The sequence below is a fragment of the Lacerta agilis genome, chromosome 4, assembly GCF_009819535.1.
Source record: "Lacerta agilis isolate rLacAgi1 chromosome 4, rLacAgi1.pri, whole genome shotgun sequence".
Taxonomy (NCBI): domain Eukaryota; kingdom Metazoa; phylum Chordata; class Lepidosauria; order Squamata; family Lacertidae; genus Lacerta; species Lacerta agilis.
This window is the reverse complement of record NC_046315.1, coordinates 93,711,109-93,737,006: the sequence shown is the minus strand read 5'-3', so window position 1 is coordinate 93,737,006 and position 25,898 is coordinate 93,711,109. Positions and strand designations below refer to the sequence as shown.

The 25,898-nt window shown below is 41.4% G+C and overlaps 1 protein-coding gene across 5 annotated transcripts in view; it reads right to left on the bottom strand.

The window, feature by feature from the left end:
* Positions 1-25,898, bottom strand: part of KLHL1 (kelch like family member 1) — a 142,386-nt gene that overhangs the window by 73,796 nt on the left and 42,692 nt on the right. For all 5 annotated transcript variants that reach the window (XM_033147989.1, XM_033147990.1, XM_033147991.1 and 2 more), the window contains exons 4-5: positions 24,562-24,758; positions 298-510 (exon numbers count right to left, since the gene is read on the bottom strand). In XM_033147989.1, coding sequence (XP_033003880.1) covers positions 298-510; positions 24,562-24,758 — 410 coding nt within the window. The remainder of the gene's footprint in view (positions 1-297; positions 511-24,561; positions 24,759-25,898) is intronic.

Here is a 25,898-nt window from a genome sequence, read left to right as displayed (position 1 = left end):
GGCATTCCCAAGTGCAGTGTTGCCACTCGTCTCCCCGCCCCATGGTGGAAGACAAGGGACAATGACAGAAATGGAAGGACTCAACAGTGGTAATGGTGAAACGGGACAGGCTACCCCGGTCTACAGAGGAAAACTGGTAAGCCACTGGCCGAGACTTTATAAATATGAAAAGACTAAAACATAACTTCAAATCGCTGGGCAAGATGCATGCTTCAAAACTCTTATTTATGAAAGCAAAAAAATATTATGCCATTTAAAAAAATACAGCTTTTATTAAGGAGGAGGAGAAGAATTTACCTGTGGTGGAAGAAGTGGTAATCGGATGTAGGCAAGTAACATACTCAGGTCGTCGCATCTCCTTTGCATGTCATACTTAACCCACTTCATTAAGGCATTGAAAATGGTCTCTTCATCGGGAACATTCACATCATCACTCGCAAGAAGCTTATGGAGTTCCTCTGCTGGCAACAATAAAAACTCTTGATTTCTTATAACTTCCATTATGTTTTCCTACCAAGAAAAATGAACATTCCATAATTAACCGTCAAAAAGGAGTATCAGTACAACGATCAAAGTTATGACAACATTTTACCGATACCAAACAACAGCCCTGAGAACCAATCGGTTCAGGACAGATAATATAATCTAACCTATAGTTTCATTCGGACACACAACCACTAAGGCTGTCATCTGTAGTCCAATGGGAATAAATGTCCACCAATTAATATGAATAACAACAAATCAACTGGCCTACAAAGGCCTAAAAATGAAGTATATGTTTTTTCTAACTTATTTCTAAAGACTACAAAACAGCAGGAAGCTTAATATTTATCTGTTTCTTAACCATTTGAATAACATTGCAAAGAGACAATTATCAAACTTGTAGGAACTTATTTCAAATACTGTATATTAGAATTTTGGGGGGTCTTGTTGCCTAGATGGCTCTTTCTTCCCCTTACCCTTTCCACTATTGCAATATGCTTCCCACCTAAAGGTCTAATTTTATCCAGGACTTTTGGGGGTGTTTGGGGAGGATGTGGGGTTTTTTTTGTAGCGCAACCCATTCCTTGCTATTTCCCATAGCGTTCCAGCACAGTGCTTTCACAGTTTACTTAGGAGAGTGTGAACTGACCCTGAACCTTTTGTTTATTTGTTTGTTTCAACAAATACATTAATGTTAAGCAGCCTCCGTCTTCTCTCTGCTCAGGTCACATAATCTCTAAATGGAATTAGTAACACATCATAAATCCCATTCCCGGGCATATTATTTGCATTAGCGAATATTCTGACCTGCTTGATTTACTCTAAAGCTAAGTGCCAGGTTTATGTGGCTCAGGACATGAGATATAGCCTGGGTCACAAAACCAGCACCATTGCAGGCAGAAGGGATATACTTTGCAGCACTCATGCCTGGTAGCAAATATAAACTATCCTGACCGCGGGATACATATCATTTTTATATTTGTACTGTGTTTACTAGATATCTTTATTGAGCAGAGGTGAAGCAGAGTGCAAAATAACCACTAGCTGGACCCTCCCTTGAGTTCTATCAAATTCAAACGTTACCAAAAAAGTATGCCTCCTAACCAAGAAAAAACTTTACAATTTAATGCAAGGTGGCTGGATTTTAGCACACATCCAGCAAGATTCAAGATCCGAGGGAAAACCAGTGAGTTCTACTTCCATACAGAGCCATGTGATTTTAAAATACGAGAAATGGGGACAAGTGAGCACAAAACTCTGCCATGTCTCTGCTGATCTCCCAAAGAAGAAACAAGGAGCAAGCAGTGCATGTATGTGTAAGTATTAATATATAAATAGACAAATGAGAAAAATTTCTGACATGAGATGCCTTTCCACTCATCCTTCCCAATGTGACAGGAATAAATTAATGCCCTCAATTTGCATCAATAATATGCAAATTAAGCAGCCCAGATTTGATACACTGGGAATATGGAAACCATCTTCAGGCAAGAACAATATGTGGCGTTTTGAGAATTTATAATGGAAATGTTTACAGATGTTAAACTAATGGGTTTAAATTAATTTCGTATCAAACTATTATAATTTTCAAGAAATGTAATTAACAGTTTTAAAAACAGAACAGAGATACTTGGTTAACAATTGGATGTAACTCCATCCTAAAGATTTAATTTCATTTGATAGGTAGAAGACCAAAATCAAATCTTGAAATCTGTTTTGAGTAATTTAATATTATTTCTTTAAGCAGAAATCACACCTCAACCTTCATTAACTCATAGATGTAAAAACTGCCCTTGAAATATATGTGCCATAAAAAGCTATTTATTTAGCAAATGAGATAGCTGTTTTTTTCTGGGACGAATGCAAGAACTGAAAAATCCTCTATAGTCAAAATGTAATTGTATTTTTAAAATCTTCATTGTTTTAAAATCTTCTGAACTTTGGTTGCATGCTTTTTTCTATACATTATGTATATTTTTCACAACACATCTCTACCCATTTGAACCATAAATTGGGAATGATATTACATGTTACCTTAGATATAATTATTTTACATATAGTTCTTCCTATTTAATTTAATGCTTCTTCTTTACATTTTTGAGAGCAGTGCAGTGTTCCTTATGTTTTTCCCAGAAAGACACATTGCATCTCAATGCCCGACAGTAAAAAGACAAGGTCGCCATATGTTGGGGAGAAGGAGGCAGGTTTTTCCCTTATTGCAACAATGCACTTTACTTTCCAATGCAAGTGAATTTGGAATAGTATTAAGTTGTATGATGCCACTGGGATAGATACTCACCTGCATTCTGCATATCATAAACCAGAGCTCTGATCACATGTCCTCACAGACAGCACATACAAAACACCGCTGAACCTTTTGTTACGTAAATACAATACTGGTAACAACACACACCACGTAACAGGCTCTATGTAACAGTATAACTTCTATTTCAAAAAACAATTCAACATATCATGTCACAATATGTAATTCCATAGACCAAATTATCATATGAGTGGAACATATTCTGAGAGATTAAAGTCCAGCGGATTGATCAGGAGATACAGTCTATTCAGTTCATATATTAGCAATAACCAAGATGTGGAATGCTTATATCAAACTTGTAGTGTTCCACGTGTCAATGCTTTTGAGATTTCTAGCGTTCCTTGTAAGTAGGTATCAGATGAAAAACTTGAAAGTATGGCACATGAAGAAAATAACTGTGAATGCTTCTTAAAAAGCATCAACACATGGAACACAGTTATTTTCTGCATGTGCCATACAGTACTTTCAAGTTTTTCATCTGATACCTACTTACAAGGAACGTTAGAATTCTCAAAAGTATTGACACATGGAACATTACAAGATTGATATAAGCATTCCACATCGTGGTTATTGCTAATATAAAAACTGAATAGACTGTATCTCCTGATCAATCTGCTGGACTTTAATCTCACAGATAGCAGGCAGAGACAATCTCTCAAACCAAGAGAACTGGGCTTTGGAAACAGTCCTCGATGTCCCTACCACCTCAGGTCTCCCATCCTCAGAAATGATAGTGAGGCCAGCACCCCATCTTCTCAACATCTTCAGGCTAAAGAGATACAACTACTATCCAAGAACTCCAGCTCTGAAGCCTCCGTTATGCTCCAACTGCCTCCACATCCCATCATCAAAGACTCCTAAAGCAAGCAAGTTCCCTTTACAGGTGGACACTTGTTTCTTTGTGGAGACAAAAGCAAAAGTGAATAGCCTGAAGGAAGCCAAATCTCTACTTAGAAGATTCAGTCAGAGTTTGCTAGTTGGAGGAACAGCGTCCAAGTTTAACGAACGATGGTGCTAAGCCTTTCTTTGTTCCACTTATGTAAGACCTGACTTTCCACTTCATCTGCCCAGCAGATTTCTTCATGCTAACCTCTCTTTCTGGAATTTGACCCTGGCCTGACTTGACTCTGTTCACGATACCCTTTTATGGCTCCCCTGGAACCAGCTCTCAGCTGTGTCCTACCTGGGTTTGGCCCATCCCTGAGCAGATACTGCTGGGCTGAAACAACGTACAATCCTGGCAACCACAGCTCTTGCTCTTACCTGTATAGTTCCACCTCTTCATCTGCATGGCTCACATATGGGTTATATTTCCTAGTTATGCAAACATGTAACACAATGCGGAGGACTGGCATTTTATCTATGCAGATTATTTACCGAGAAACAAATAATATTCCACTGCTTGGATCCAGAAAACTGTAAAATTGTTTCCACTAACTCATGGGGGGGGTTGTAAATCCCATTTAAACAGTGGCGCTCTGCAACTCCCCACCCTACAAGACCTCATACACTCCAAACGACCTAGCTCTCCCCACCACCATAATCACCTCCCTTCCAATTTTAAAGGCTGTTTGAATGGACTGTGTAGGTTTATTCATGAATATTGAGTATGAATTTGGTACAGCTGCAGTGGGCTACAGAAATCTAGAATCAGAGAAAATTGCCTTCCTGCTTTCCACTAGAAGAAGACTCCACTGGGTCAAGGAGTTTTCCATCAGTGGAGGGACACGTCTGAATGAAACCCTTGTGGTATAACGTTATCTATAACGCATGATACAGTATTATGTACTCTGAAAATATTGGCTCAGAATAGAATACCACTTCCTCTTGCTTTTTCCCAACAAGATAAATCCACAGATTGTATTGTCACTTTATTCCAAATTAACTACTATTATAAACTTTTTAAGGAGAACATTATGATACAAGTCACCAGGAACCTGTCACATTAAGTTGTTTTACCCTGACAGAACACTTACAAACTGCTCATTGAACTGCTTGTTGAATGCTGAAAATTTGCCAATGTGCTCTCTGATCCCCACAGATAAATTTCAGACTAAAATGAGATTGGAAAGCATTTTTCATGTGGCACATTATATTGATTAAACTGACAGATATGCCTGTTTTATTGGTCTTTTGCAAACTGCACTCTCTGAAGAAAAGTGCATTGTATCCTATTTTATCAGAAGTGTCAAATGATTTGCACTGTCAACAATCGGAAACATGCAGTTATTTTTCACATTAGCTTACTTCTGAATAAGGAAATGTCAATAGTTTTTGTGGAGTTCCTTGTGCTTCATATACTTGGCAACAGCCCCTAGATAATCTAGATAACAGGCATCATTTTATCACTGAGACTTGGTCTAGTTCCGCATAACAGTAAACCAGCAATGGGAAACTTCCAGCTCTGGTGCCTTAAGATGGGCTCTCAGTTGTTCCTTGGCATGGGGCAAGAGTCACTGATGGCACCCATCATTTAATAAACCTTTTACAAATGGCCCATAGGGCTGGGCTGAGGTTAGGATGCAAATCAAGTTCCCCACCACTGTGATAGACCATGGTTTCCTGTGATGTAATATGCTTCAGTATGTCTCAGGGCTTCCAAATATATTCTCATTTGTGCATGAGAAGGTCAGAAGTGTTTGTTCCTAATTTTAAACTAAACATGTAAACTGTAAACTATGGTTTCAGAACAAGTAAGGATCTGAAACTCTGGCCTGATCCAGCCTTTTACATAGTTGAAACAAACTACAGTTTACCTAATTCAGATGTCACAGAGAACTATGTGGGGTTTGTTTGTTTTTTGTTTGTTTTTGTTTCTGAAAGCTTCTGAACCTGCAAGCCCAATACTCATCATGGTCCATCACATAGCAGGGAACCATTATTTTTCATTATGGCTGAACTAGCCCATTACTAGGAGTGCTCAGATACCTTGCCTTTTAAGGTCTATGGCAAGATCTAAAGAAGAACTCAGCATATATTTCCCACTTTTACAGATCACACCATCCATTTTTACATATATCAAAATTTAAAGTCAACTTGAGCATTCCTCTCTAGGCAAGCTATTTAAGGAATTTTGATAAAAGGAATAATAATAATAATAATAATAATAATAATAATAATAATGTTTCCATAAGGTTAATGAAATTTCTCAGTCATGGTTTCCATGTATCCTGAGGGTACCACCAGATTTTGATTACATCAATATCTAAAAAAGAAAATTCTTTCAAAGGTGAAAAATCTGAGTGGATTTGAGAGAAGCCGAAAAATGTTCTGATAGCACATATTTTGCTTGTTCCCAAGTTTTTGCCAGAATTCACTTAAACCAAAGTTTGAAGTAAATTTGGAGGTTGTATCAAAGGAAAAAACATCAAGCTCCCCCAGACCTCATACATAACAGCACTACCGGTAGCATACAAATCAATATGGCTAACCTGACCAAAAACACTCACCCACCCCACTCACACAGGAAACCAAAGACCACCACAGCCAACCACAAATGAACAATCACACCCTACGCCACCCCTGACCTCTCTCACCACCAAAGGAGCACAAGAGAACAACAGAGAACCAACACAAACGACGCTGACACCAAACCCTACATATATTAAGTAAAGTAGAAACATCGTCACCCCACCCCACCCACCTCTCTCCCCATTGCATATACCTTTGTAAAACAAGAAAATCTGTAATAAAATAAAATAAAATAAACAGTGCAACCCTAAAAAACCCCAATCACTGCTCCAGAATGAATTTAAACAGGAAACATCCACCACAGACAGTAGAAAGTAGTCGCCCTGAATACCATATGCAAATTGCAAAGCCAGACAAACAGGCTCTCAGACATCATTTGGAACAGGGCCTAAAGCAAGCATGGGCAAACTCGGCCCTCCAGATGTTTTGGGACTACAGTTCCCATCATCCCTGACCACTGGTCCTGTTAGTTAGGGATGATGGGAGTTGTAGTCTCAAAACATCTGGAGGGTCGAGTTTGCCCATGCCTGGCCTAAAGGAATTATGCCCATCAGAGATGCAAGAGAATGCCCACATGTTGGCGCATCATCATGCAGGAAAAAGTGGGGGTGTGGAGATTTAACGCAGGTGCCAGGAGGCAGGCAAATCTGCCAGTACCTCTTAAGACAGCTGTCCTCCTAAACTGACTTGGAAGAAAATTGGGAATGGCTCATCTTATCTGGGGAAGACCCCTTATCTTCTGATGATAGATTATTTTCCTAAATTCACTGAAGTTGATCATTGGAAATAAGCTCTCAATAAAACTGAAAGCTATTTTTCATGCTCCGAGATCCCCAGCCAAGTCATCTCCAATAATAGGCAACAATTTTCATCAGAACTTTGGAGAAGACTTGCAGAGGTCAAGAGTGAAGTATGTCAGTCTCTGACATTATTATTATTATTATTGGGAGGAATTTGAAAGCATTTGGTGGGATACTGTTCCTGGAAAACCCGAGATCAATGGAGGAAATTATGTTTTCAAATGTAACCGGTTTTAGAATCTTTTAACTTTTTCAGAATGTTTTCTGTTATTAATGTAGATGTGGATGCCATTCTGGGCTCCTTTGAGAAGGAGGATATAAAACAAACAAATAAAGATATAAACACACTTAGCAATTTCTCTCCCAGCCCATGGTCTTGCAAGCCTGATATTTAATACATTAATTTAAATACTGTAATCTTGCAATGCCTTACTAAAACCCAGTCTCCAATATGCTCTTGGTATACCTATTTCACCATCCTGCAAATAAATGTTGTATTATTGCATATACCTATTTAATATCTGTTTAAAGTATTTATTATTTATTTATTGCATTTTCTTCTCCGATAGGCTTTTTCCACAGCGAATACGAAAAATGCTTTAAGAGGCAAGAAGATAAACAAGAATGCAAGTCAGACACCCTAACCTCAACCCTGATATAGAAAGCCAAGGGGGGGGGGGAAATAATTTTGTCTATAATATTCATCAAAGAAAGCAAAAGATTAGATTTTTATGACCTTTTTACTTGTCATAAAAGCAGTATGGTCTCTGCTCAATTTTAAGATGTACATAAAAGCCAGCTATATTTCTGAATGTCAATTAAAGAGACTAATGCAGCCTCAGCACAGAGTTGGCACATCACGGTTGTTTATTATATGCTAAAATCATACCCTCCAAGTCTCCTGATTTTCCAGGTACAGTCCTGGAATTAGAAAAGCCACCACAACTTCTGATTTGATCCCCAAAGGTGCCTATTTCTCCTGTCAGCTTCGCCAGTGCTGAACTCGGGGAGGAGGATGAGTTTGCGCATCGAGGACCTCAAGTCCCCCCCCCAATGAATTGACACAGGAGACATTTTTTGTTGGGGGTTTTGGCAATAATTTAGGCCACAACTTTATTAAAATACAAATTTGGTGAGTGGTTGCATAGGCATTGGTTCAGACTACTGTCCTACCGGGACAGTGGCTGGCCTAAAACCAGCGATTGGAAAAATGCCGCTGAGGAGAGTTAAGGAGCGGGGGGAAACTACGCTTCCCTCTCCCCATGGTCCCGGGGACTCGGCCATGGCCCTAACCCCTACCGGGGCTCGGACAAAGCATAAGAGTCGCTGGATTCCTTTAACAGAATTCCCAGCATCATCATGATTCTGAATGGGTACCGCCCAATCCAGCAATCCACACAGGAACCAATGCCTAACCGCCAACCTTACAAGTTGTGACTAGTTGCTACTGCAGTAGGCAAAAGCAAATGGCAACAGCCAATCAGCCAGATGGACAAATTCCTACTGGGCCCCTGCCCCAAAAGCAGATGACCCCATGACAGGCAGTTGCAAGGTCAAGCACAGAGGCCTAAGAAAAGAGGGGCGGGCGGGATGGGTGATCAGAAGCTCGAAGCCAAGAGAAAGATCACCCTGCGTGCAGAGGAATATATAGGACGCTAAGCTGTCCATCACAAGTTGCAACATCTAGCTTTGCCCAGCAACACCTCTCTGCCCTATAGCTGCTAAGGCCGGCTGCCGGCCCCACCCCCACAGGAAGGGATGTGTCTTGCCAGGTCCTGATTGCAACATGTGCTCTTACTCATGGTAGAACCCGATTTGTCCCAAGCAATGACAATAGCAGCAGTGCAAAAGAGCGTCTCCATGGCCACCGCTGCTGGCCTCCTCCCTTGGGCAGCTCATAGCACCTGCTGGAGAGCAGGCAAGGAGGAGAGGTATCTGTCCCCGAGGCCCAGCCCTGCATGATCTGCCGGCCTGGGGGGGCAGGGAGAGGGCAGGGCTACCCTTGGTGGCAAGAAAGAGAGGAGGAGCGGAGTGCAAGGAATCTTGATTTTTTTAAATTTTAAAATGTTTTGTGCATCCACATCTAATCTTGCTCCTTTCCAAAATTTATCTGTTGGCATGTGTTTTTCTTTTTGTAATAGAATAAAATAGAATAACATAGGTACAAAGGGGTTTTCTGAGGATAGTGTGTGTGTGTGTGTGCTGTGTCCTGTTGGTGAAGTGGTGGCAGCACTCGCCCTTCTGACAGGAAATGCTCCGCAGAAGACACACACAAAAATGGGGGATCAAGGAGGCACAGCTGGGTGTGTGGTGAGAAATGTCCTTATTCTCATCTGAGGAATGCCGAAGGGTATGTAAAATGCAACAGAGTGCATTGCCCTGCAAAAAAAGTGGCATGTATCTTTGATTGAAAAATTTGGCCATTGAAGAATTGTTATCACCCCCTATATAATGCTTCTCTTACTGCAAACTTCAACAGAATAAGCATGCATCCTAAGATTTTTCTTAGGATGGGCCTTCACATCCACAACACATGTGTTGTTGAAGAAAAAGCCAACCTGCCATGAACTATTGGGACCTGATCAAATGAGATGAGTGGACCTTTACTGGCCCAGCTTGTTATGACCAGATACTTGTTCCAGTAACAACTTCAGGATAGAGGTCAGGGAACTAGAGTTTTCATGATTCAAGACTGGCTTTGTAATGTGTTTTACCCAGCAAAATATATGGTCTGGTCTTGTTTGTGTATTTCAAATTTCAGATGGTTTACGCTCTGACTTGAGGCTGGTGCTGGAGGTGCCCAAATTTCTGGCAATAAAGGCTTCATTCCTGATACCTTGCTTGCTCAGCACAGGGCTTCATGGTCTCCATGGCCCCCCTGGGACTGGCACCCCTGGGACCGGCACAGGGTGTACTGATCTGTGCACATGCGAAAGGTTACACAGTGTACTGCACTCTTCAGGATTTGGGTTATCTGGTGACTGAAGGCAAAGATACAATGCTGTTGTCACGGTAAGATCGCTACAAAACCAAGTCACTTCCACGGGAATAGTGGGCCATTTGGTATGGTACACTGTTTGAGACTTGTGGAACCTCTAGGTTTTCAGAATGCGGAAAGATACATAATGAGACATTGTGGCTTAACTGATATTCATAAAATGATACAATTGCTAGGAACAATTCTTCTCTTTCCAGTTTTCACATGTACTGCTCCCCTTTATATTTTCTACAGGAAGCACTACATCCAGCCAAGAGCAATTTCTTAGCAGGCAATTTGACTAGGCGAGAAGAAGAAGAAGAAGAAGAAGAAGAAGAAGAAGAAGAAGAAGAAGAGGAGTTTGGATTTGATATCCCGCTTTATCACTACCCGAAGGAGTCTCAAAGCGGCTAACATTCTCCTTTCCCTTCCTCCCCCACAACAAACACTCTGTGAGGTGAGTGGGGCTGAGAGACTTCAGAGAAGTGTGACTAGCCCAAGGTCACCCAGCAGCTGCATGTGGAGGAGCGGAGACGCGAACCCGGTTCACCAGATTACGAGTCTACCACTCTTAACCACTACACCACACTTTATGGCATCTCGCCAACTCCATCCCCCAAGGACCCAAAGAACCCACACCTTACTGTCTAGTAGAAGGATGCAAAGCCTTTCATTAATTCAGTTTCAAACAATGCAAATATATTTGGCCAGAAAATGTGATGAGAGGTTGATGGGTTAGAATGCTCTTTTATTAATGTGAGCAGTACACAGCACCTTGCAAACAATTACAGTATATAGCTGTCAAACTGCACTGTTCTAGGCACTTTAAAAAAAAATAGGAAAGGAAAGGAAAGGAGAACATGGCCTTAGGCCTATTCAGTTTTCGGTAGTAAACTAAACTAATCCATCACAGTGGTGTTCTTAAAATTAATTTTGGAGGATTATGAATCTAAACAAATATGCTCTCTTAAAATATAGTTCACTCTCTTTCTTTGCATTATGTAATCATTTCAATTAACATCAATTATGTCCAATTACATGGACTAATTAAGTGAAAAATATGATATCCCCATTAACATTACTGTGTCAGGACACGTATTGTTCCCCCACTTACAATACAACAGGAACACTTCCTATTCATTCTAAAAATAAAAGTGGGCTAATCACATTCATTAGGATCTCAAGCAATGCACTGCTAACTACAACTTTATTTACCAAAAGTCAGAGAATCGGGAAGTCAAAACAAAGACCAATCAGAAGACACCACTAAGATCCCAGCCTTACATAAAATGTGGATAGAAATGAGACTAGGAATCGCAGGCCCAATTCACATGTATTCCTAAACGAAACCATAGTGAAGTATGACAAACTGGGATGCAGGTACTCACAGCAAAATTGCAGCTGCTTTGGTCCTCCTATAGTCCTGCTGCCTTGCCACTGTGAGCCATGGTTTGGCTTAACACATGGGTAGGCAAACTAAGGCCCAGGGGCCCGATCCAGGCCAATAACCTTCTAAATACGGCCCACGAACGGTCCGGAAATCAGTGTGTTTTTACATTAGAATGTGTGCTTTTATTTATTTAAAATGCATCTGTGGGTTATTTGTGGGGCATGCCTGGTGTTTTTACATAATGAGAATGTGTGTTTTTATTTAAAATGCATCTCTGGTTATTTGTAGGGCATAGGAATTCGTTCATTTTTCCCCCCACAGAAGGGTGGTGGGAATGGGTGATCAGCTGATAGGTGTGGGAAACCTGCTGACGACTCTTAACGACTGCAATATTTACAGGGTTTTACAGGGAAAGGAAAGGGGTGAGATGGCTAAAGATAGCTTTGTCGTGTATAATGACAATTCTACCTGTCCTGCACATGTTGATGGCTCTATAAAATATAGAGAAATATAAACTTGGACACTTAAAGTTTCATATAAAATTCACTACGGAGAGTTTTATCAAGAGTTTTTTGAACAACAACAACATAAAGGTCCTCTTTTAGGCAAGTATACAAATCCTCACGACGGGGTGAACTCCCATTGCTCGGTCCCAGCTCCTGCCCACCTAGCAGTTAGAAAGCACGCAGTGCAAGTAAATAAGCAGGTACCGCTCCAGCGGGAAGGTAAACGGCATTTCCGTGCGCTGCTCTGGTTTGCCAGAAGTGGCTTAGTCATGCTGGCCACACGATCCAGAATCTGTACTCTGGATCCCACAGCCAGTAAAGCGAGATGAACGCCACAACCCCAGAGTCGTCTGCAACTGGACCTAATGGTCAGGGTTGCCTTTATTACTTCATGTGGCATGCTAAACTTAAATCATGCAGAATTTGGGAGAGGGTAACAAGAGAAAATTATACATATGACAGGGAAAGGTAATTCGAGCAGGAGGTCTGTTTTTCTTGCAAAATATTCCACTCTCCTTTTGAAAAGCTCAAACCAACTAATATTAGACTCCAAGTGCAATCTTTTAGCCAGGCAACCACCAGACAATGCTAGATCCCAAGCTCTTTAGAGAGAATCACCCACATGAAGTTAGACATAGGCTATGGGAGGCTGTATCTAGATCCAGACAATGTGTTCTTTAACCCAGGTCAGTTGTCGCTGGCACTATGAAAGCACAGCTCAGCTGAACATGTAAGGTCAGAACTTAGGGGCCTACATGTATATAGAGTTCCAGACAGATCAATAAGATACGTCACAGGTCATGAGGCTACTGAATCCTTTGCACTCAGAGTAGAATCCTTTTTAACTTGACTGGCCAATGTAGAGTTGTCTGGAAAATACATGTAAAACACATTCCTCCTCCTCCTCCTCCTCTTCTTCTTCTTCTTCTTTGTGCAGGGAGTAAAATGGTGAGCATCTCCTGGTTACTTACTCAGTAAATTATACTTATATTTACTGACGTCAGCAGATACATACCGGTACTGCTTCTCCTCTCACAATAAGATACAGTTGATAAAATTGGTTTGGCAGTAAGTTAATATGGTCAGTTCTTATGAACATATAAAAATGCAATTCTGTGTATTGTAACCAGTAGGTCTGTGTCTGTTCCTCAAAGAAATTAAATTTGAATTTTAGGACTCTTTTTAATGGGCTTAAACTTGAAAATTTCCAACCTAAATGTAAAATATTTCAGTTCAAGAAGCAGATCTAATGTTAAATCTATGTAGTAATTCAGCCTTATTTTCTAACATGTTAATTTCCTTTTGTGCAATTTATGCAATAAGGTTGGAGGTTCTTGGAGTTAAATTAGGCATCAGATTGCAGACTAATTCACCATGGGCTGTTTGCTTAACTACTTTCCCGATAAGATCAGAGGCATTTCAGTACCAGCAGTTGTCTTCCTTATATGCCTGCTAATTGACTTGTTGTCCATATGCTGGTCCCTTAAATGTTTTTACTTTTCCTCTTCCCCCAACTGTGCCGTGATGAAGTGGTGCTGTGGCATCATTGCTGTATTAGAGAAAGCTTATCATAAAAAAAGTTCCACACTGTGATAAGTGCTAGTTATATCCATTCATTTCAAGCAAGCACCTCCAGAAAGCCAAACCACAAGCAGTGATCTTATGAAGTACAGCAGTTTATGGGGGAAACGGGGGTGGAGGGGAAAGATATCAAAAGCAAGGGAAGTCTAAGCCTCCTTTAATATCATGAACACAGAGAAATACAGCTTTGCTACTGCCTCTCACCCATGAGAAAGACCATTCTGTTGATCTATGGAAGCTTGGTAATCCAGCAGAAGTTGGCATCATGATTTCTTCTTTGAAATCCATCACCCACACCAATACTTGTTGAATTTTATCATTTGGCAAGACAGATTGATGGCTCTCATTGCATACACTGCATGAATAGCTAAACATTGGTATAACTAATATAGGAAAATCTGTGTCATATTATCTGCCTTTCTCTTTACTTCTGCTAGTATTTCCTGTGGGCTTCAAAAGATAACACTCATGGAACCAGAATAGCGTGACAGAGTCTAGGTGCACTGTACAGGTGAATTCTGAGCAAATAGCTCTAGACAACTAAGCATGGCTGCTGTGACCAGACCAGATATTTATCTCAAACAACTACCCCTGCCCTGCCCTGCCTTCCACCTTCCCTCTTGATAGGAATAATGTGTGGTGACTAAAATTATGTGCCTGGGTGAATGCAGAGGGGAAGGGTACCTGTATTATAATGATCACAGTCAGGGAGAGATATGATGCTGAAGGTTTGATAAGCCTCGTGAGAAGAGGGGCAGATGCTTAAAATTATTGTCTCTTCCTGGTCCTTCCTGCATCCACCAAGGCGTAGTTGTCAACCAATCTTGTCAACCCATTCTCTAGGCTAGTGGTGGTGCTTTTCAATGCCAGAGCAGTCCACAACAAGACGTCTTTCATCCATGATTTAATCATGGATGTGGAGGCCCACCTGGCTTGTATTAACAAGGGTGGGGTTAGCCAGACTCTGTTTTGTCCACCTGGGAACTCAGTGCAGCACCTTCATTGGCTGGAGGGATTAGGTGGGGCAAGGGAGTCGTCGTCATCATCTACAAAGTTTGCATGTTGACTTCCCCACCACCTGCCACCCGCCGCCAGTAAGCAGCAGAAACTCAGCTGTTGGGAGGTCAGATAAGCACTGTTTCCCAACCATGCTATCCAATAGTGAGTCCAAGGTGCAGTAAATGCATCTTTGCATGAGGGTGGTGATGCCTAGTGTGTCTACTCATTAAAAAGTCCCCCTTGGACCCGGAGGCTTGTTGTTGTTGTTCAGTCGTTCAGTCATGTCCGACCCTTCGTGACCCCATGGACCAGAGCATGCCAGGCACACCTATCCTTCACTGCCTCTCGCAGTTTGGCCAAACTCATGTTAGTAGCTTCGAGAACACTGTCCAACCATCTCATCCTCTGTCGTCCCCTTCTCCTTGTGCCCTCCATCTTTCCCAACATCAGGGTCTTTTCCAGGGAGTCTTCTCTTCTCATGAGGTGGCCAAAGTACTGGAGCCTCAACTTCAGGATCTGTCCTTCTAGTGAGCACTCAGGGCCGATTTCCTTGAGAATGGATAGGTTTGATCTTCTTGCAGTCCATGGGACTCTCAAGAGTCTCCTCCAGCACCATAATTCAAAAGCATCAATTCTTCGGCGATCAGCCTTCTTGATGGTCCAGCTCTCACTTCCGTATCCCGGAGGCTTAGGATAACTCAAAATGTTGCCACTGTTTGGATTTTGAGGTTGTTTTTTTCTTATGAACAAACATGGCTGCACTTGTATTTTATGTGTCTTGATCAGTACTGAAACAGAAAGACATGCATTGCTATAGCCATTTGAGATATAGCTTGAGATATGTCCACCTGCAATAATTGAGGCAGCAAAAATTATTCGGTTTCTATAAGCTCGTAGAACATGCATAAAGACCAAAGAAAAGATGTAGTTTTGGATTTTGATTTTTGGGATGATGCTGGGATGGGTTTTATTACTAGTTTTGCTTTCATGCTTGCAGTTGTATGTTTGTTTGTTTTTCCTACTTGGTTGTTACACTATGGTATAAAAACTCTATAAAGCTCCCATATTTTTCCTCCAAAGGAAACTTACCCTATAAAGCTCAGTTTCAGGAAAGGGGAAAGTGAAACAATATATTGGACTCAAGTTTTCTCTTATTTCGTGTAACTAATCCATCCTCTGAAGTTCTGTATGCAGAATAGTGATCACCTTTTGCAGTCAATTTGTTATCAGTTGGATAAATAATAGCCACAGGTATGATAAAGCTGGACACTTTCAAGTTCCAGTGATTTCAGTGGAGAAAACCTACAGAGCAATGCATGTTTACATAGGAGTAACTTCCACCGTAAATGTGCATAGAATTGTAGCTACAAATGCACACCTATCTATTCCACTGAAATAAATGAATTAATTTTTTAAAAAACTTATTGTTGGCTAGATTATTCTCCTCTTCAGGGTGCTTACTTTCCCTTTACATATTGCGTGCGGAGGTCCCCAAACCACCCCTCAAATGAAACACACTTCACACAGAAATTTAAGTTTAAGGTTTTTGGCATAATTTTGGCCACAACTTTATTAAAATACAAAATATGAGTGGTTGCTTAGGCATTGGTTAAGACTATCTGTGCTGCTGGGGACAGAACTGACATCCACCCGCCTGTGGAGTCAGTAAAGGGGAAAACACTTTGGGGAGAGAGTGTGCGCCCGTTCTCCCCAAATGCTCCCAGGGGCTCTTGCGTGGGCCCTGGCCCCCGACCAGGGGAAACGGACAAGCATGGCGAGCCCCTGGATTCCTTTAACGGAATTCCCCATGCAGCTGCAGCATTGAAGGGGCAACCACAGCCAACCTGCCCCTTCGCAGCATAGAAAGGGCAACCACAGCCAACCCTGCTCCTCAATCAACCAATTTATAACCAATGCCTAACCGCCAACCTTCCAAGTTGTGACTAATTGCTACGCAGTAGGCGAAAACCAGATGGCACCAGCCAATCAGCCAAATGGAAAAATTCCTACCAGGCCCCTGCCTCAAAAGCAGACAACCCCATGACAGGCATAGCAAGGTCATACGCAGAGGCCTAATAATAGGGAGGGGGGCGGGTGATCCGGTGTACGCAGCAAAGAGGTATATCATGCTGCGAGCCAAGCAATATATAGTCACTGGGCTGTCCATCAACAATTGCAACATGGAAATCTCCCCAACTACACCCAGAGCCCAATCGCAGTAGTGGCCATCTATACAATCCCACCCAGCAACAGAGGGGTGACTTGCTGGCCCCCACCGCAACACGTGCTCTCCATGAAGGAGAACCCGCTTTCTCAGAAGGTATATGCTTTATCAGTCATCATCTTAAACCTTTTTCTCTGACTAAATTCTCAGCCTTTCATGTGGCTTTAACCATTTCTAAATTATTTTAGTTTAGTGTGTGTGTGTGTCGTAGGAGCATTTACGCACCCCCTTCTTAAGTTTGTTATTCACTCACAGTGCAATACAATACAGGGGGTACATATCTATTCAGACCATTGAGTTCAATGGGACTTACTCCCAGAATAAGTATAGATAAAAGTGCAGCCTTAGTCTCCTTCCCCTTTGCTTTGATGATATCTTTTGCATTTCAAATTCTATACCAACCTTTTACTGGTGCTGAATCCAATATATAATGAGCAATCTGAGACAAGTTCCAGGCATGTCTGAGTAACACTGGCACTGCTACATTAAAATGGTAAAATTGCTGTTGAACTCAGGTATGGTCTAACTTAAAAAAAAAAATCTATGAACTGCTCTTCAGAAGAACACAACATAGAATAAGCTGCTGGTTTCCTTTCAATCACAGCATTCTGCTTCTTTTTAGACTTTCTCAGCACTCTTTGGATCACTCACTAGCCACTCTGCTGTGGGTTCCATGCTGGGCTCCACATTCTGGGTACTTTCTTTTCTGCAATACTCTTCAGCACTTTCAAATGGGGGGAAAAATACTTGTGTATTTGTATTTATTGGTGCATTTATTAGGGCTTTTAAATGCAATCAAGCAAAACATGTCTGAACTACATTTTATTCTTTGCAGAATACTTCTCCAGCAAGAATAGTGGAATATCCATTATTTATAACACTGTTGGGGTGAAACCTTGTCTGCCTGGGGATGAGGGGAAGGAAAAAAAATACTGTGTACACATGGAAGGGGCCATGATTAATACTTCTGGAATTACCTTGTATCTGTCCGCTGTAAGTATACCTGAAGGAGCGTCTCCACCCCCATCATTCAGCCCGGACACTGAGGTCCAGCGCCAAGGGCCTTCTGGCAGGTCCCTTGCTGTGAGAAGCAAAGCTACTGGGAACCAGGCAGAGGGCCTTCTTGGTAGTGGCGCCCGCCCTGTGGAACACCCTCCCATCACAGGTCAAGGAGATAAACAACTACCTGACATTCAGAAAAAACCTGAAGGCAGCCCTGTTCAGGGAAGTTTTTAATGTGTGATATTTTTGTATCTGATTGTTGTTGGAAGCCGCCCAGAGTGGCTGGGGAAATCCAGCCAGATGGGCAGGGTACTACTACTACTACTACTACTACTACTACTAATTATTATTATTATTATTATTATTATTATTGTTGGGCTTTATTTTACACCCTCCCACCAGATGTCAAAGAGAAAAACAACTACCAGACTTTTAGAAGACACCTGAAAGCAGCCCGGTTTAGGGAAGCTTTTAATGTTTGACAGACTACTGTATTTTAATATTTTGTTGGAAGCCGCCCAGAGTGGCTGGGGAAACCCAGCCAGATGGGCAGGGTATAAATTATTATTATTATTATTATTATTATTATTATTATTATTATTACTGCTGTAATGAAGACTGTATCAGGGAACCCCAGTGTTTCCTTAGTCCCTTCCTCGGGAGAATAACACCCCCGCAGGCGGTTTGCGGGGTAGGATCAGTGCTGTTTAGAGTCTCCTCATTCTGACGGACACAGAATCCTTCCACACTAATCACCTGAAGGGCTTTCCATGTTGCTGGCCTCACCCCAGATGCCACATGGTTACCTAGCTTCTCTCCTGACATCCATGCATTGAGCATGAATGGCTGCAGTGGAGAAGCCTATGTACACAGGCCTTCATTAAGAGCTGGAAACCTGGTCACATGAGATGTGTTGCCAGGGCTTTTTTTCAGCTGGAACTCAGTTCCGGCACCTCTGAGGTTGGGTGCCATTGCCATTATAAGAGAACAAGGTGAGTTCTGGCACCACTTTTTCTAGAAAAATGGCACTGCCTATTGCAGATACCCACACTCTGTATGCAAATGTCAGGAGTGAGGTCAAGGAAACTGGGTAACATTTTTAGCAGGGCCAACAGTGCAGCTCTAATGTCCCTTCGATGCATGGATCCCCCTTCAGTTTATCAATGTGTGCAGGGGGCTGGAGTTGTGGAAACATCCATCACAATGACTTGATTTATCAAAGAACACTGTATACTCTCTCAGAATACAAGTCAGCCCCAGTGTACAGTTTGGGAATCACTAGTATAGGAGATGAGCACCGCAACCCCATAGTCGCCTTTGACTGGACTTAACCGTCCAGGTGTCCTTTACTCTTTTACCTTACAGTTTGGGATTCACTAGTACAGTATAGGAGAACAACGACACTGAAGGGTTTCTATTTTCAATCAATTGACAAAGGACAAAATATTTGCTACACATTGCTAATTGCTTCACATCATAAAATAAATGTCTACAAAATTCATGTAACCCCTTCCTCCTGGCAATTGTAACTGCATAGAGGGCACAAGGAGAAGGGGACGACAGAGGATGAGATGGTTGGACAGTGTTCTCGAAGCGACTGGCATGAGTTTGGCCAAACTGCGAGAGGCAGTGAAGGATAGGCGTGCCTGGCGTGCTCTGGTCCATGGGGTCACGAAGAGTCGGACACGACTGAACGACTGAACAACAACAACAAAATCCTGAAGGTTATATGGGAATTTCACTAGGCACAATATATTGGCATTTCAATGCTCAGAAACATGTTATTCCTACCAGAAAAGTATATTATCTAGGGGGCACAAGTGGACTCAGCACAACAAATGACTAACACTTGTGCATTCATTGCACAAAATCACAAAGGGCTTCGAGGGAAAGAGCTCTTCTTTCCTATCTTTTCAAGTCTCTCAGAGCTGTTTATAAATAAAATTCTTGCCTGGATTTTTGTGGACTCTACTTCATTATATATGTTCAAAACTGCACATTTTATTCCATTAGTTTGCTTTCACAGTCTGTGCTGCCTTTTATTGTAGATACTTCCTTTATTTATTTGGTTCCACTACTACTGAATTATTTAGTGCCAACTGTGTGTACTAGACACCAGATTTCACAAGGTTCATTTCTCTGCCCTGATGCTTAACTCCAGCTTGTCCGTAAGTGTCCTGTTCACTGTAACGTATTTATATTGCTCTAGTATTTTGTGGCATGGACCCTATCAGCATATGAAATTGGCATGCATGACTTCCTGAAACTGTCAAAACTGTTCCCCACTTTGCCTATACTAATTAAGCAGAAAAAAAATGTTTATGAAGATTGTTTTTTGTGTTTTTTCTTTCTTTTATTGCCCTTTCAGCCATCTGGCATCATTCCACATTTGTAGAAAAAGGCATCCTTCCTAGCCTTTGTCTAAAAATGCTTGTTGTAATTGTATCATCACAATTTCCACCAGGCTTGGTTCTGCTTGCCATTTCCTTTAAACAGCCCCAAGAGATTATTTTCCAGCCCCCACTATGTTTAATACTATAGCTTTGTTATAATATTAAGATAGACAAGATTATATTATTATTGTTGTTGTTATTGTTGTTATACATTGTTATTGTTATACATTGTTATACATTGTTATACATATTGTTATTGTTGTGGTGGTGGTGGTGGTGGTTGTTATTGTTATACATGGCTATGCATACACTAAATTATAAAATAATCACATTTATTTATTTATTTATTTATTTATTTATTTATTTATTTATTTAAATTATATACCACCCTATACCTGGGGGTCTCAGGGTGCTTCACAGAATAAAATCAAGATATAATCACAAAATGCATAATAAAATCAAAATGGAGGCTGAGACAAAGTGACAGTATGCACTGTTGTGATTTAGCAGTGAACAACACTGACACAGAAGTCTAGAGGGATTAAAAACCTGGTCCTAGATTATATTATTTGAAAATGCTAGTAACTAAATAACAGTAACAGTAGAAAGTTGGAATAATTCACAATCTCCATTCCTAGATTAAATAATTTGGAAGTGCCTCATATTCTAAAGGTAGTTGGAATCTCTAAAAATCATGTAACTATAGCAGCTGAATGAATACCAACATTTATAAAGTGCAAGAAGCAGAGGTGCTAGAAACCAGTCTGCAATCCAGGAATAAAAATGTGTAGCTGTAGGATTAAAGTGCTTATTTGAATTATACATATTCCCTGAAGACTGTTAATTCCCAAAGGATATCAGTGAAATTTTGACTTCTGTAGGAAATGGAGCAGAAATGCAAAATCAAACCAACACTGGTAAAATTCCCAGTCAAACATTCCTTCTCACGGTTGCTGCTGAAGATCTTTAGCATGTGCAGCCAATTCACAACAACAGGATTAACATGTAAATTCATCTTCTACTTACATCCGCACTTCCATATGAGGTATTGGCATATGAGTCAACAATGTGAGGCAGCAGCAAAAACAAAACAAAACAAAACCCCTAATGCTATTCTAGGTTGCATTAACAGAAGTCTAGTGTCCAAATCAAGGCAAGCAATGGTCCTGCTCTATTCTGCCTTTGTCAGACCACACCTGGAGTACTCTGTCCAGTTCTGGGAACCACAATTTAAGAAGGATATTGACAATCTGGGACACAAGGAGAAGAGGGTGACAAATTTGATCAATGGTCTGGAAACCAAGTCTTATGAGGAATGAAGCTCCAGGTCCCCTTTTGCGAGTAGCCTGGGTCCCTGAAGACAAGGAGCCAGCAGAGAGTTCTGCCTGCATCTCTGCCTTCCTCGCATCTTGACTGACATTCCATGATGAGTCCCCTCCATCTCTGAAGAGCTGCCAGCCAATCTAAGCATCTGACCAAGAGTGCTGCTTGTTCTAATGGATATCTGGCTAGGCAAGCACAGCAGCTGCATTTAAGGCTCTGTTTATTGCTACAGTAATAATTTCAATCTAGACCAGAAGGAACAGTTCTCTCTGCGGACAATAAAGTGTAGCCAAATATTACTAATAGTATCAAGTCACAAGGAACAAGTTGGGTGCAGAATAGTTCTATATTTTAATTTTAATTTAATTTAAATTGTTGCAGTGTTGCATTTGCTTTAAGTTTTAGGTTACAAGTAGTGATACTTCATTACTATGCAATTATGGCTAGATATAGATATGTGCCTTACGCCCAGTCCTGAAACCCTTTTATTATAACGAGACACTTAATTTCATGTCACAACTAGAACCCAAAGATTCTTTTGTGCACACTCAAACACTGTGGAAATAATCCCATGCGGACATTTTTATAACGGCACAGCATAAATTGTTAAAATGCAATGAAAATAACGAAAGCTTCTCTGTATCTAAAATAATTTTAACTGATTCAAATCAAATTTAGAGGAAGGACTGAAAGTCAGTAGAACAACACATATTTTAGATTGAAAAGATCCCAGGTTAGGGTTATGTAGGACTGAGAAAGACTTCCCAGCTTCTGGGAAACGTCTACTGTCAATTGCAAGGGCAGGCATCCAGTAGGGACCTGCCGCACACCTGACCTCCCATCAATCATGTCAATGTGCTTATCAGAAGGGAGGGGAGGATGCGGCAGGGAGGCTGGTGCAGTGCAAACACAGCAGCAGAGTCAATCCAGCACTTATGCTGCTGCCCCTGCACTGTGCAGCTGCTGGGAGTCGAGGTGCATGTGGTGCCCCTTCCTAGCAGCCATTCACGTGTCAGTATAGACAATACTGAGCTAGATGAATCAATAGTCTGAACCATAGGCAGTTTCCTATGATCCTAGAAAGAGCATTTGATAAGAGGAGCACTAACCTAACTTTTCTCCCTTTTACTGAAGTAAATGCAAACTGAAACTTTGTGTGTGTGTGTGTGTGTGTGTGAGTGTGTAAAACTATGTGGCTAGGTAAAGGACCCCTGACAGTTAAGTCCAGTTGCAGACGACTCTGGGGTTGCGGCACTCATCTCGCTTTACAGGCCAAGGTGGCCGGTGTTTGTCCACAGACAGTTTTCCCAGGTCATGTGGCCAGCATGACTAAGCCGCTTCTGGCACACTGGAACACTGAAACCAGAGCAGCACACGGAAACGCCATTTACCTTCCCACCGGAGTGGTACCTATTAATCTACTTGCACTTTTTGGCATGCTTTCGAACTGCTAGGTTGGCAGGAGCTGGGACCGAGCAACGAAAGCTCACCCCATCGCAGGGATTCGAACTGCCAACCTTCTGATCGGCAAGCCCAAGAGGCTCAGTGGTTTAGACCACAGCACCACCCATGTCCCACGAGTCCCATGGCTATTTTGTTGTTCAGTCGTGTCCGACTCTTCATGACCCCATCTCTTCCCATGGCTATACTGATATGTATATCAGGTCTTGTGGAGAGCTTTCACCACTACCACCACAATGTCAGGAATCCTGGTGCCTCAGCCTCATTTATCTACACACAAACACTGGTGTCTGTGTATTTTAAATACCTTCACCACCTCCCATTCTCCCAGAATGCTTCACACAACCTCCTAGTCACGTGGTTAGGCTTGAACACGAGATGAACTTCACCAGCAGACCCAGGATAGTGTTAATATGGGTTCCAGATAGACAGGCCGATCAAACGATAGATTCACACACACACATACTGATACTGCACATACTGGAGACTTAAGGTGCCAGATGAGAGTTTTGCACCTTATGAGTATGTACTCAAGGGCTACTCTTGCCTCTAAATGGCATTGCCCCTCAAGTCACTTATCCTAATGCACCACCCACTAATTACTTCCACGGCTCTTCTCCTGAAGCAACTCCTCAAAAGTCTTTCTCCTATAGTTAACTCCCAATGGAGTTTTAATTGCTCAACTAACTGCAATTTGCCTGATTTGAGCCCTGCCTAGTAAACCTTCAAACAATCTCTCTCCCCTGCCAAAGATGTGACCTAGCAACCACTGTTAACAGGCTTGTCAAGTTATAACAAAATAGGCCCTCATGGCTACAAGAGAGGCTCCATAACGTATCTTCTTTTTTAAACAGAAACATAACCAAACCCACACATATATAGCATTTCTCCACAGTACTCTTGGGAGCCTTTGGAAAACATTCCCCACCCTCTTCCTGTGTCAGAACTTCTAGTAGCCAGAATCCATTGAGACAATAATGGAAAATTCTTATTATAAGATAAAGATTCAAAGCGATCTAACCAGGATGCTAATATATTATACAATGGTGCTGGTTGCTGCCAAGGAGTGTGGTGGAGTCTCCTTCTTTGGAGGTCTTTAAGCGGAGGCTTGACAGCCATCTGTCAGGAATGCTTTGATGGTGTTTCCTGCTTGGCAGGGGGTTGGACTGGATGGCCCTTGTGGTCTCTTCCAACTCTATGATTCTATGATTCTATGGTTTCTATCTGTACCCATGCAGCCACCCACAAAGGGTTATTATTACACTTTTTCTATTAACTTGGCTGAAAGAACAGGTATATTAAATTGGGATGAGATAAGCCTACTTTGAAACCACCAAATCAGGACACACAGGACACACAACCAAGGAGTTAAATAATAAATAAAGGACATGAAATTTCAATCAAGGAAATAAGTCTGTTACATAAAACCCATTTGAATGAGCAGATAGTGGATAAATCAAACTATCTAGTTCTTAATGCTAAGTTTTGCAATCTATAATATTTTCTATAAAACATACTGCATAAGAAGGTATGAAGAAACAAAACACAAGAAAACATTTGAATGCTAGCGAAATCTATGTACCCTTTGCCTCTGCTCTCCTGTCATAAGGTATGTTGAACTGCCTTACCATGGTATAGCTGTGAGCCACTTTCATCAGCTCTGTGCATCCTTGAGCATCTGCAAATGCCCGGATTCCCAAACAGTTAGATGGGTGTAATAGCTTCATGAGAAAATGACAGCATACTTCAACTACTTGAGGGAGCTGAAGGAGACACGCAGCTGCCAGGAGGTTTTCAATGGTATCTTCCTTAAGTTCCAAGCAACCTGTACAAGAGATTAAGACACACATGCAAAATTTGCTGCCCATACGTGTGCAACAATTAAACAAATAGAGCCAATTGCAATTGCGATTAACAAAGAAGCAAGAGGGGGGAAATGCTCAACCATTATGAAAGCAGATGAAAAATATAAAAAAACTTTACACGATTACTGAGCCATCAGCATGCTTGTGTTGGGAAAGTTTTAGAAGAAAATTTAATACTGCCCCCTTCTTCTCTGCACTCCTCAATTAAATCTCCTTTATTAGGCATCAGTTCTCCAAAAGAGTAGCATTGCACAGCTGGTTCACTGCAGTACAGAAGAATCTGGCATACAATATTACCCAGTGGTAATATTGCATTGCACTATAAAACAAATCATACATTTGAAGTATTGAGTAACCTATTCCTGTGAGATCGGTATCCTAATTTTTCTTTCACTGGATGGAGGACTGACACCATAATAGCTTTGTTTTAATCAGATTTATAAAGCTGATACTAGATGGATTCAAAAGCATGTACTGTAATTGCTGAATCAATTTACCACAAGAGCTTGTGTGTCCAGTGAGGCAGCCTTGAGTCTATATGTGGACTCATTGTAAATCTAAGCGGTAACAATAATAAATTAGGTACAAGCATCATACTAATGTAGGTTCTTACCAGAACCAGTGTGCTGTAGAGGTTAGAGTGTCAGACTAGGGCCTGGGTTCTAGTTCCCACTCAACCAGGAAGCTCAGTCTCTCAGCCTAACTTCCATCTTACAAAACAAAATAGAAAATTCTTTCCAGTAGCACCTTAGAGACCAACTGAGTTTGTTCTTGGTATGAGCTTCCGTGTGCATGCACACTTCTTCAGATACCAACTCAGTTGGTCTCTAAGATGCTACTGGAAAGAATTTTCCATCTTATGGTTGCTGTGAAGATAAAGTAGAAGGGGAAGGGGACTACCTTGAGGTCTTTGGAGGGAAAGTGGGATAGAGAAATAATAAAAAATATTTTTTTAAAAAAGTGACTGCAGATTCAGATGAATGCAGCATGTCGCCCGGGGGAGCAAGTTATGAATGGGTCAACACATTTTTGAAGGGGATTGAGATGGCTGTGGATTGAGAAGGCTGAAACGGCTTCTAATCTTCTACACATTTTCAAAG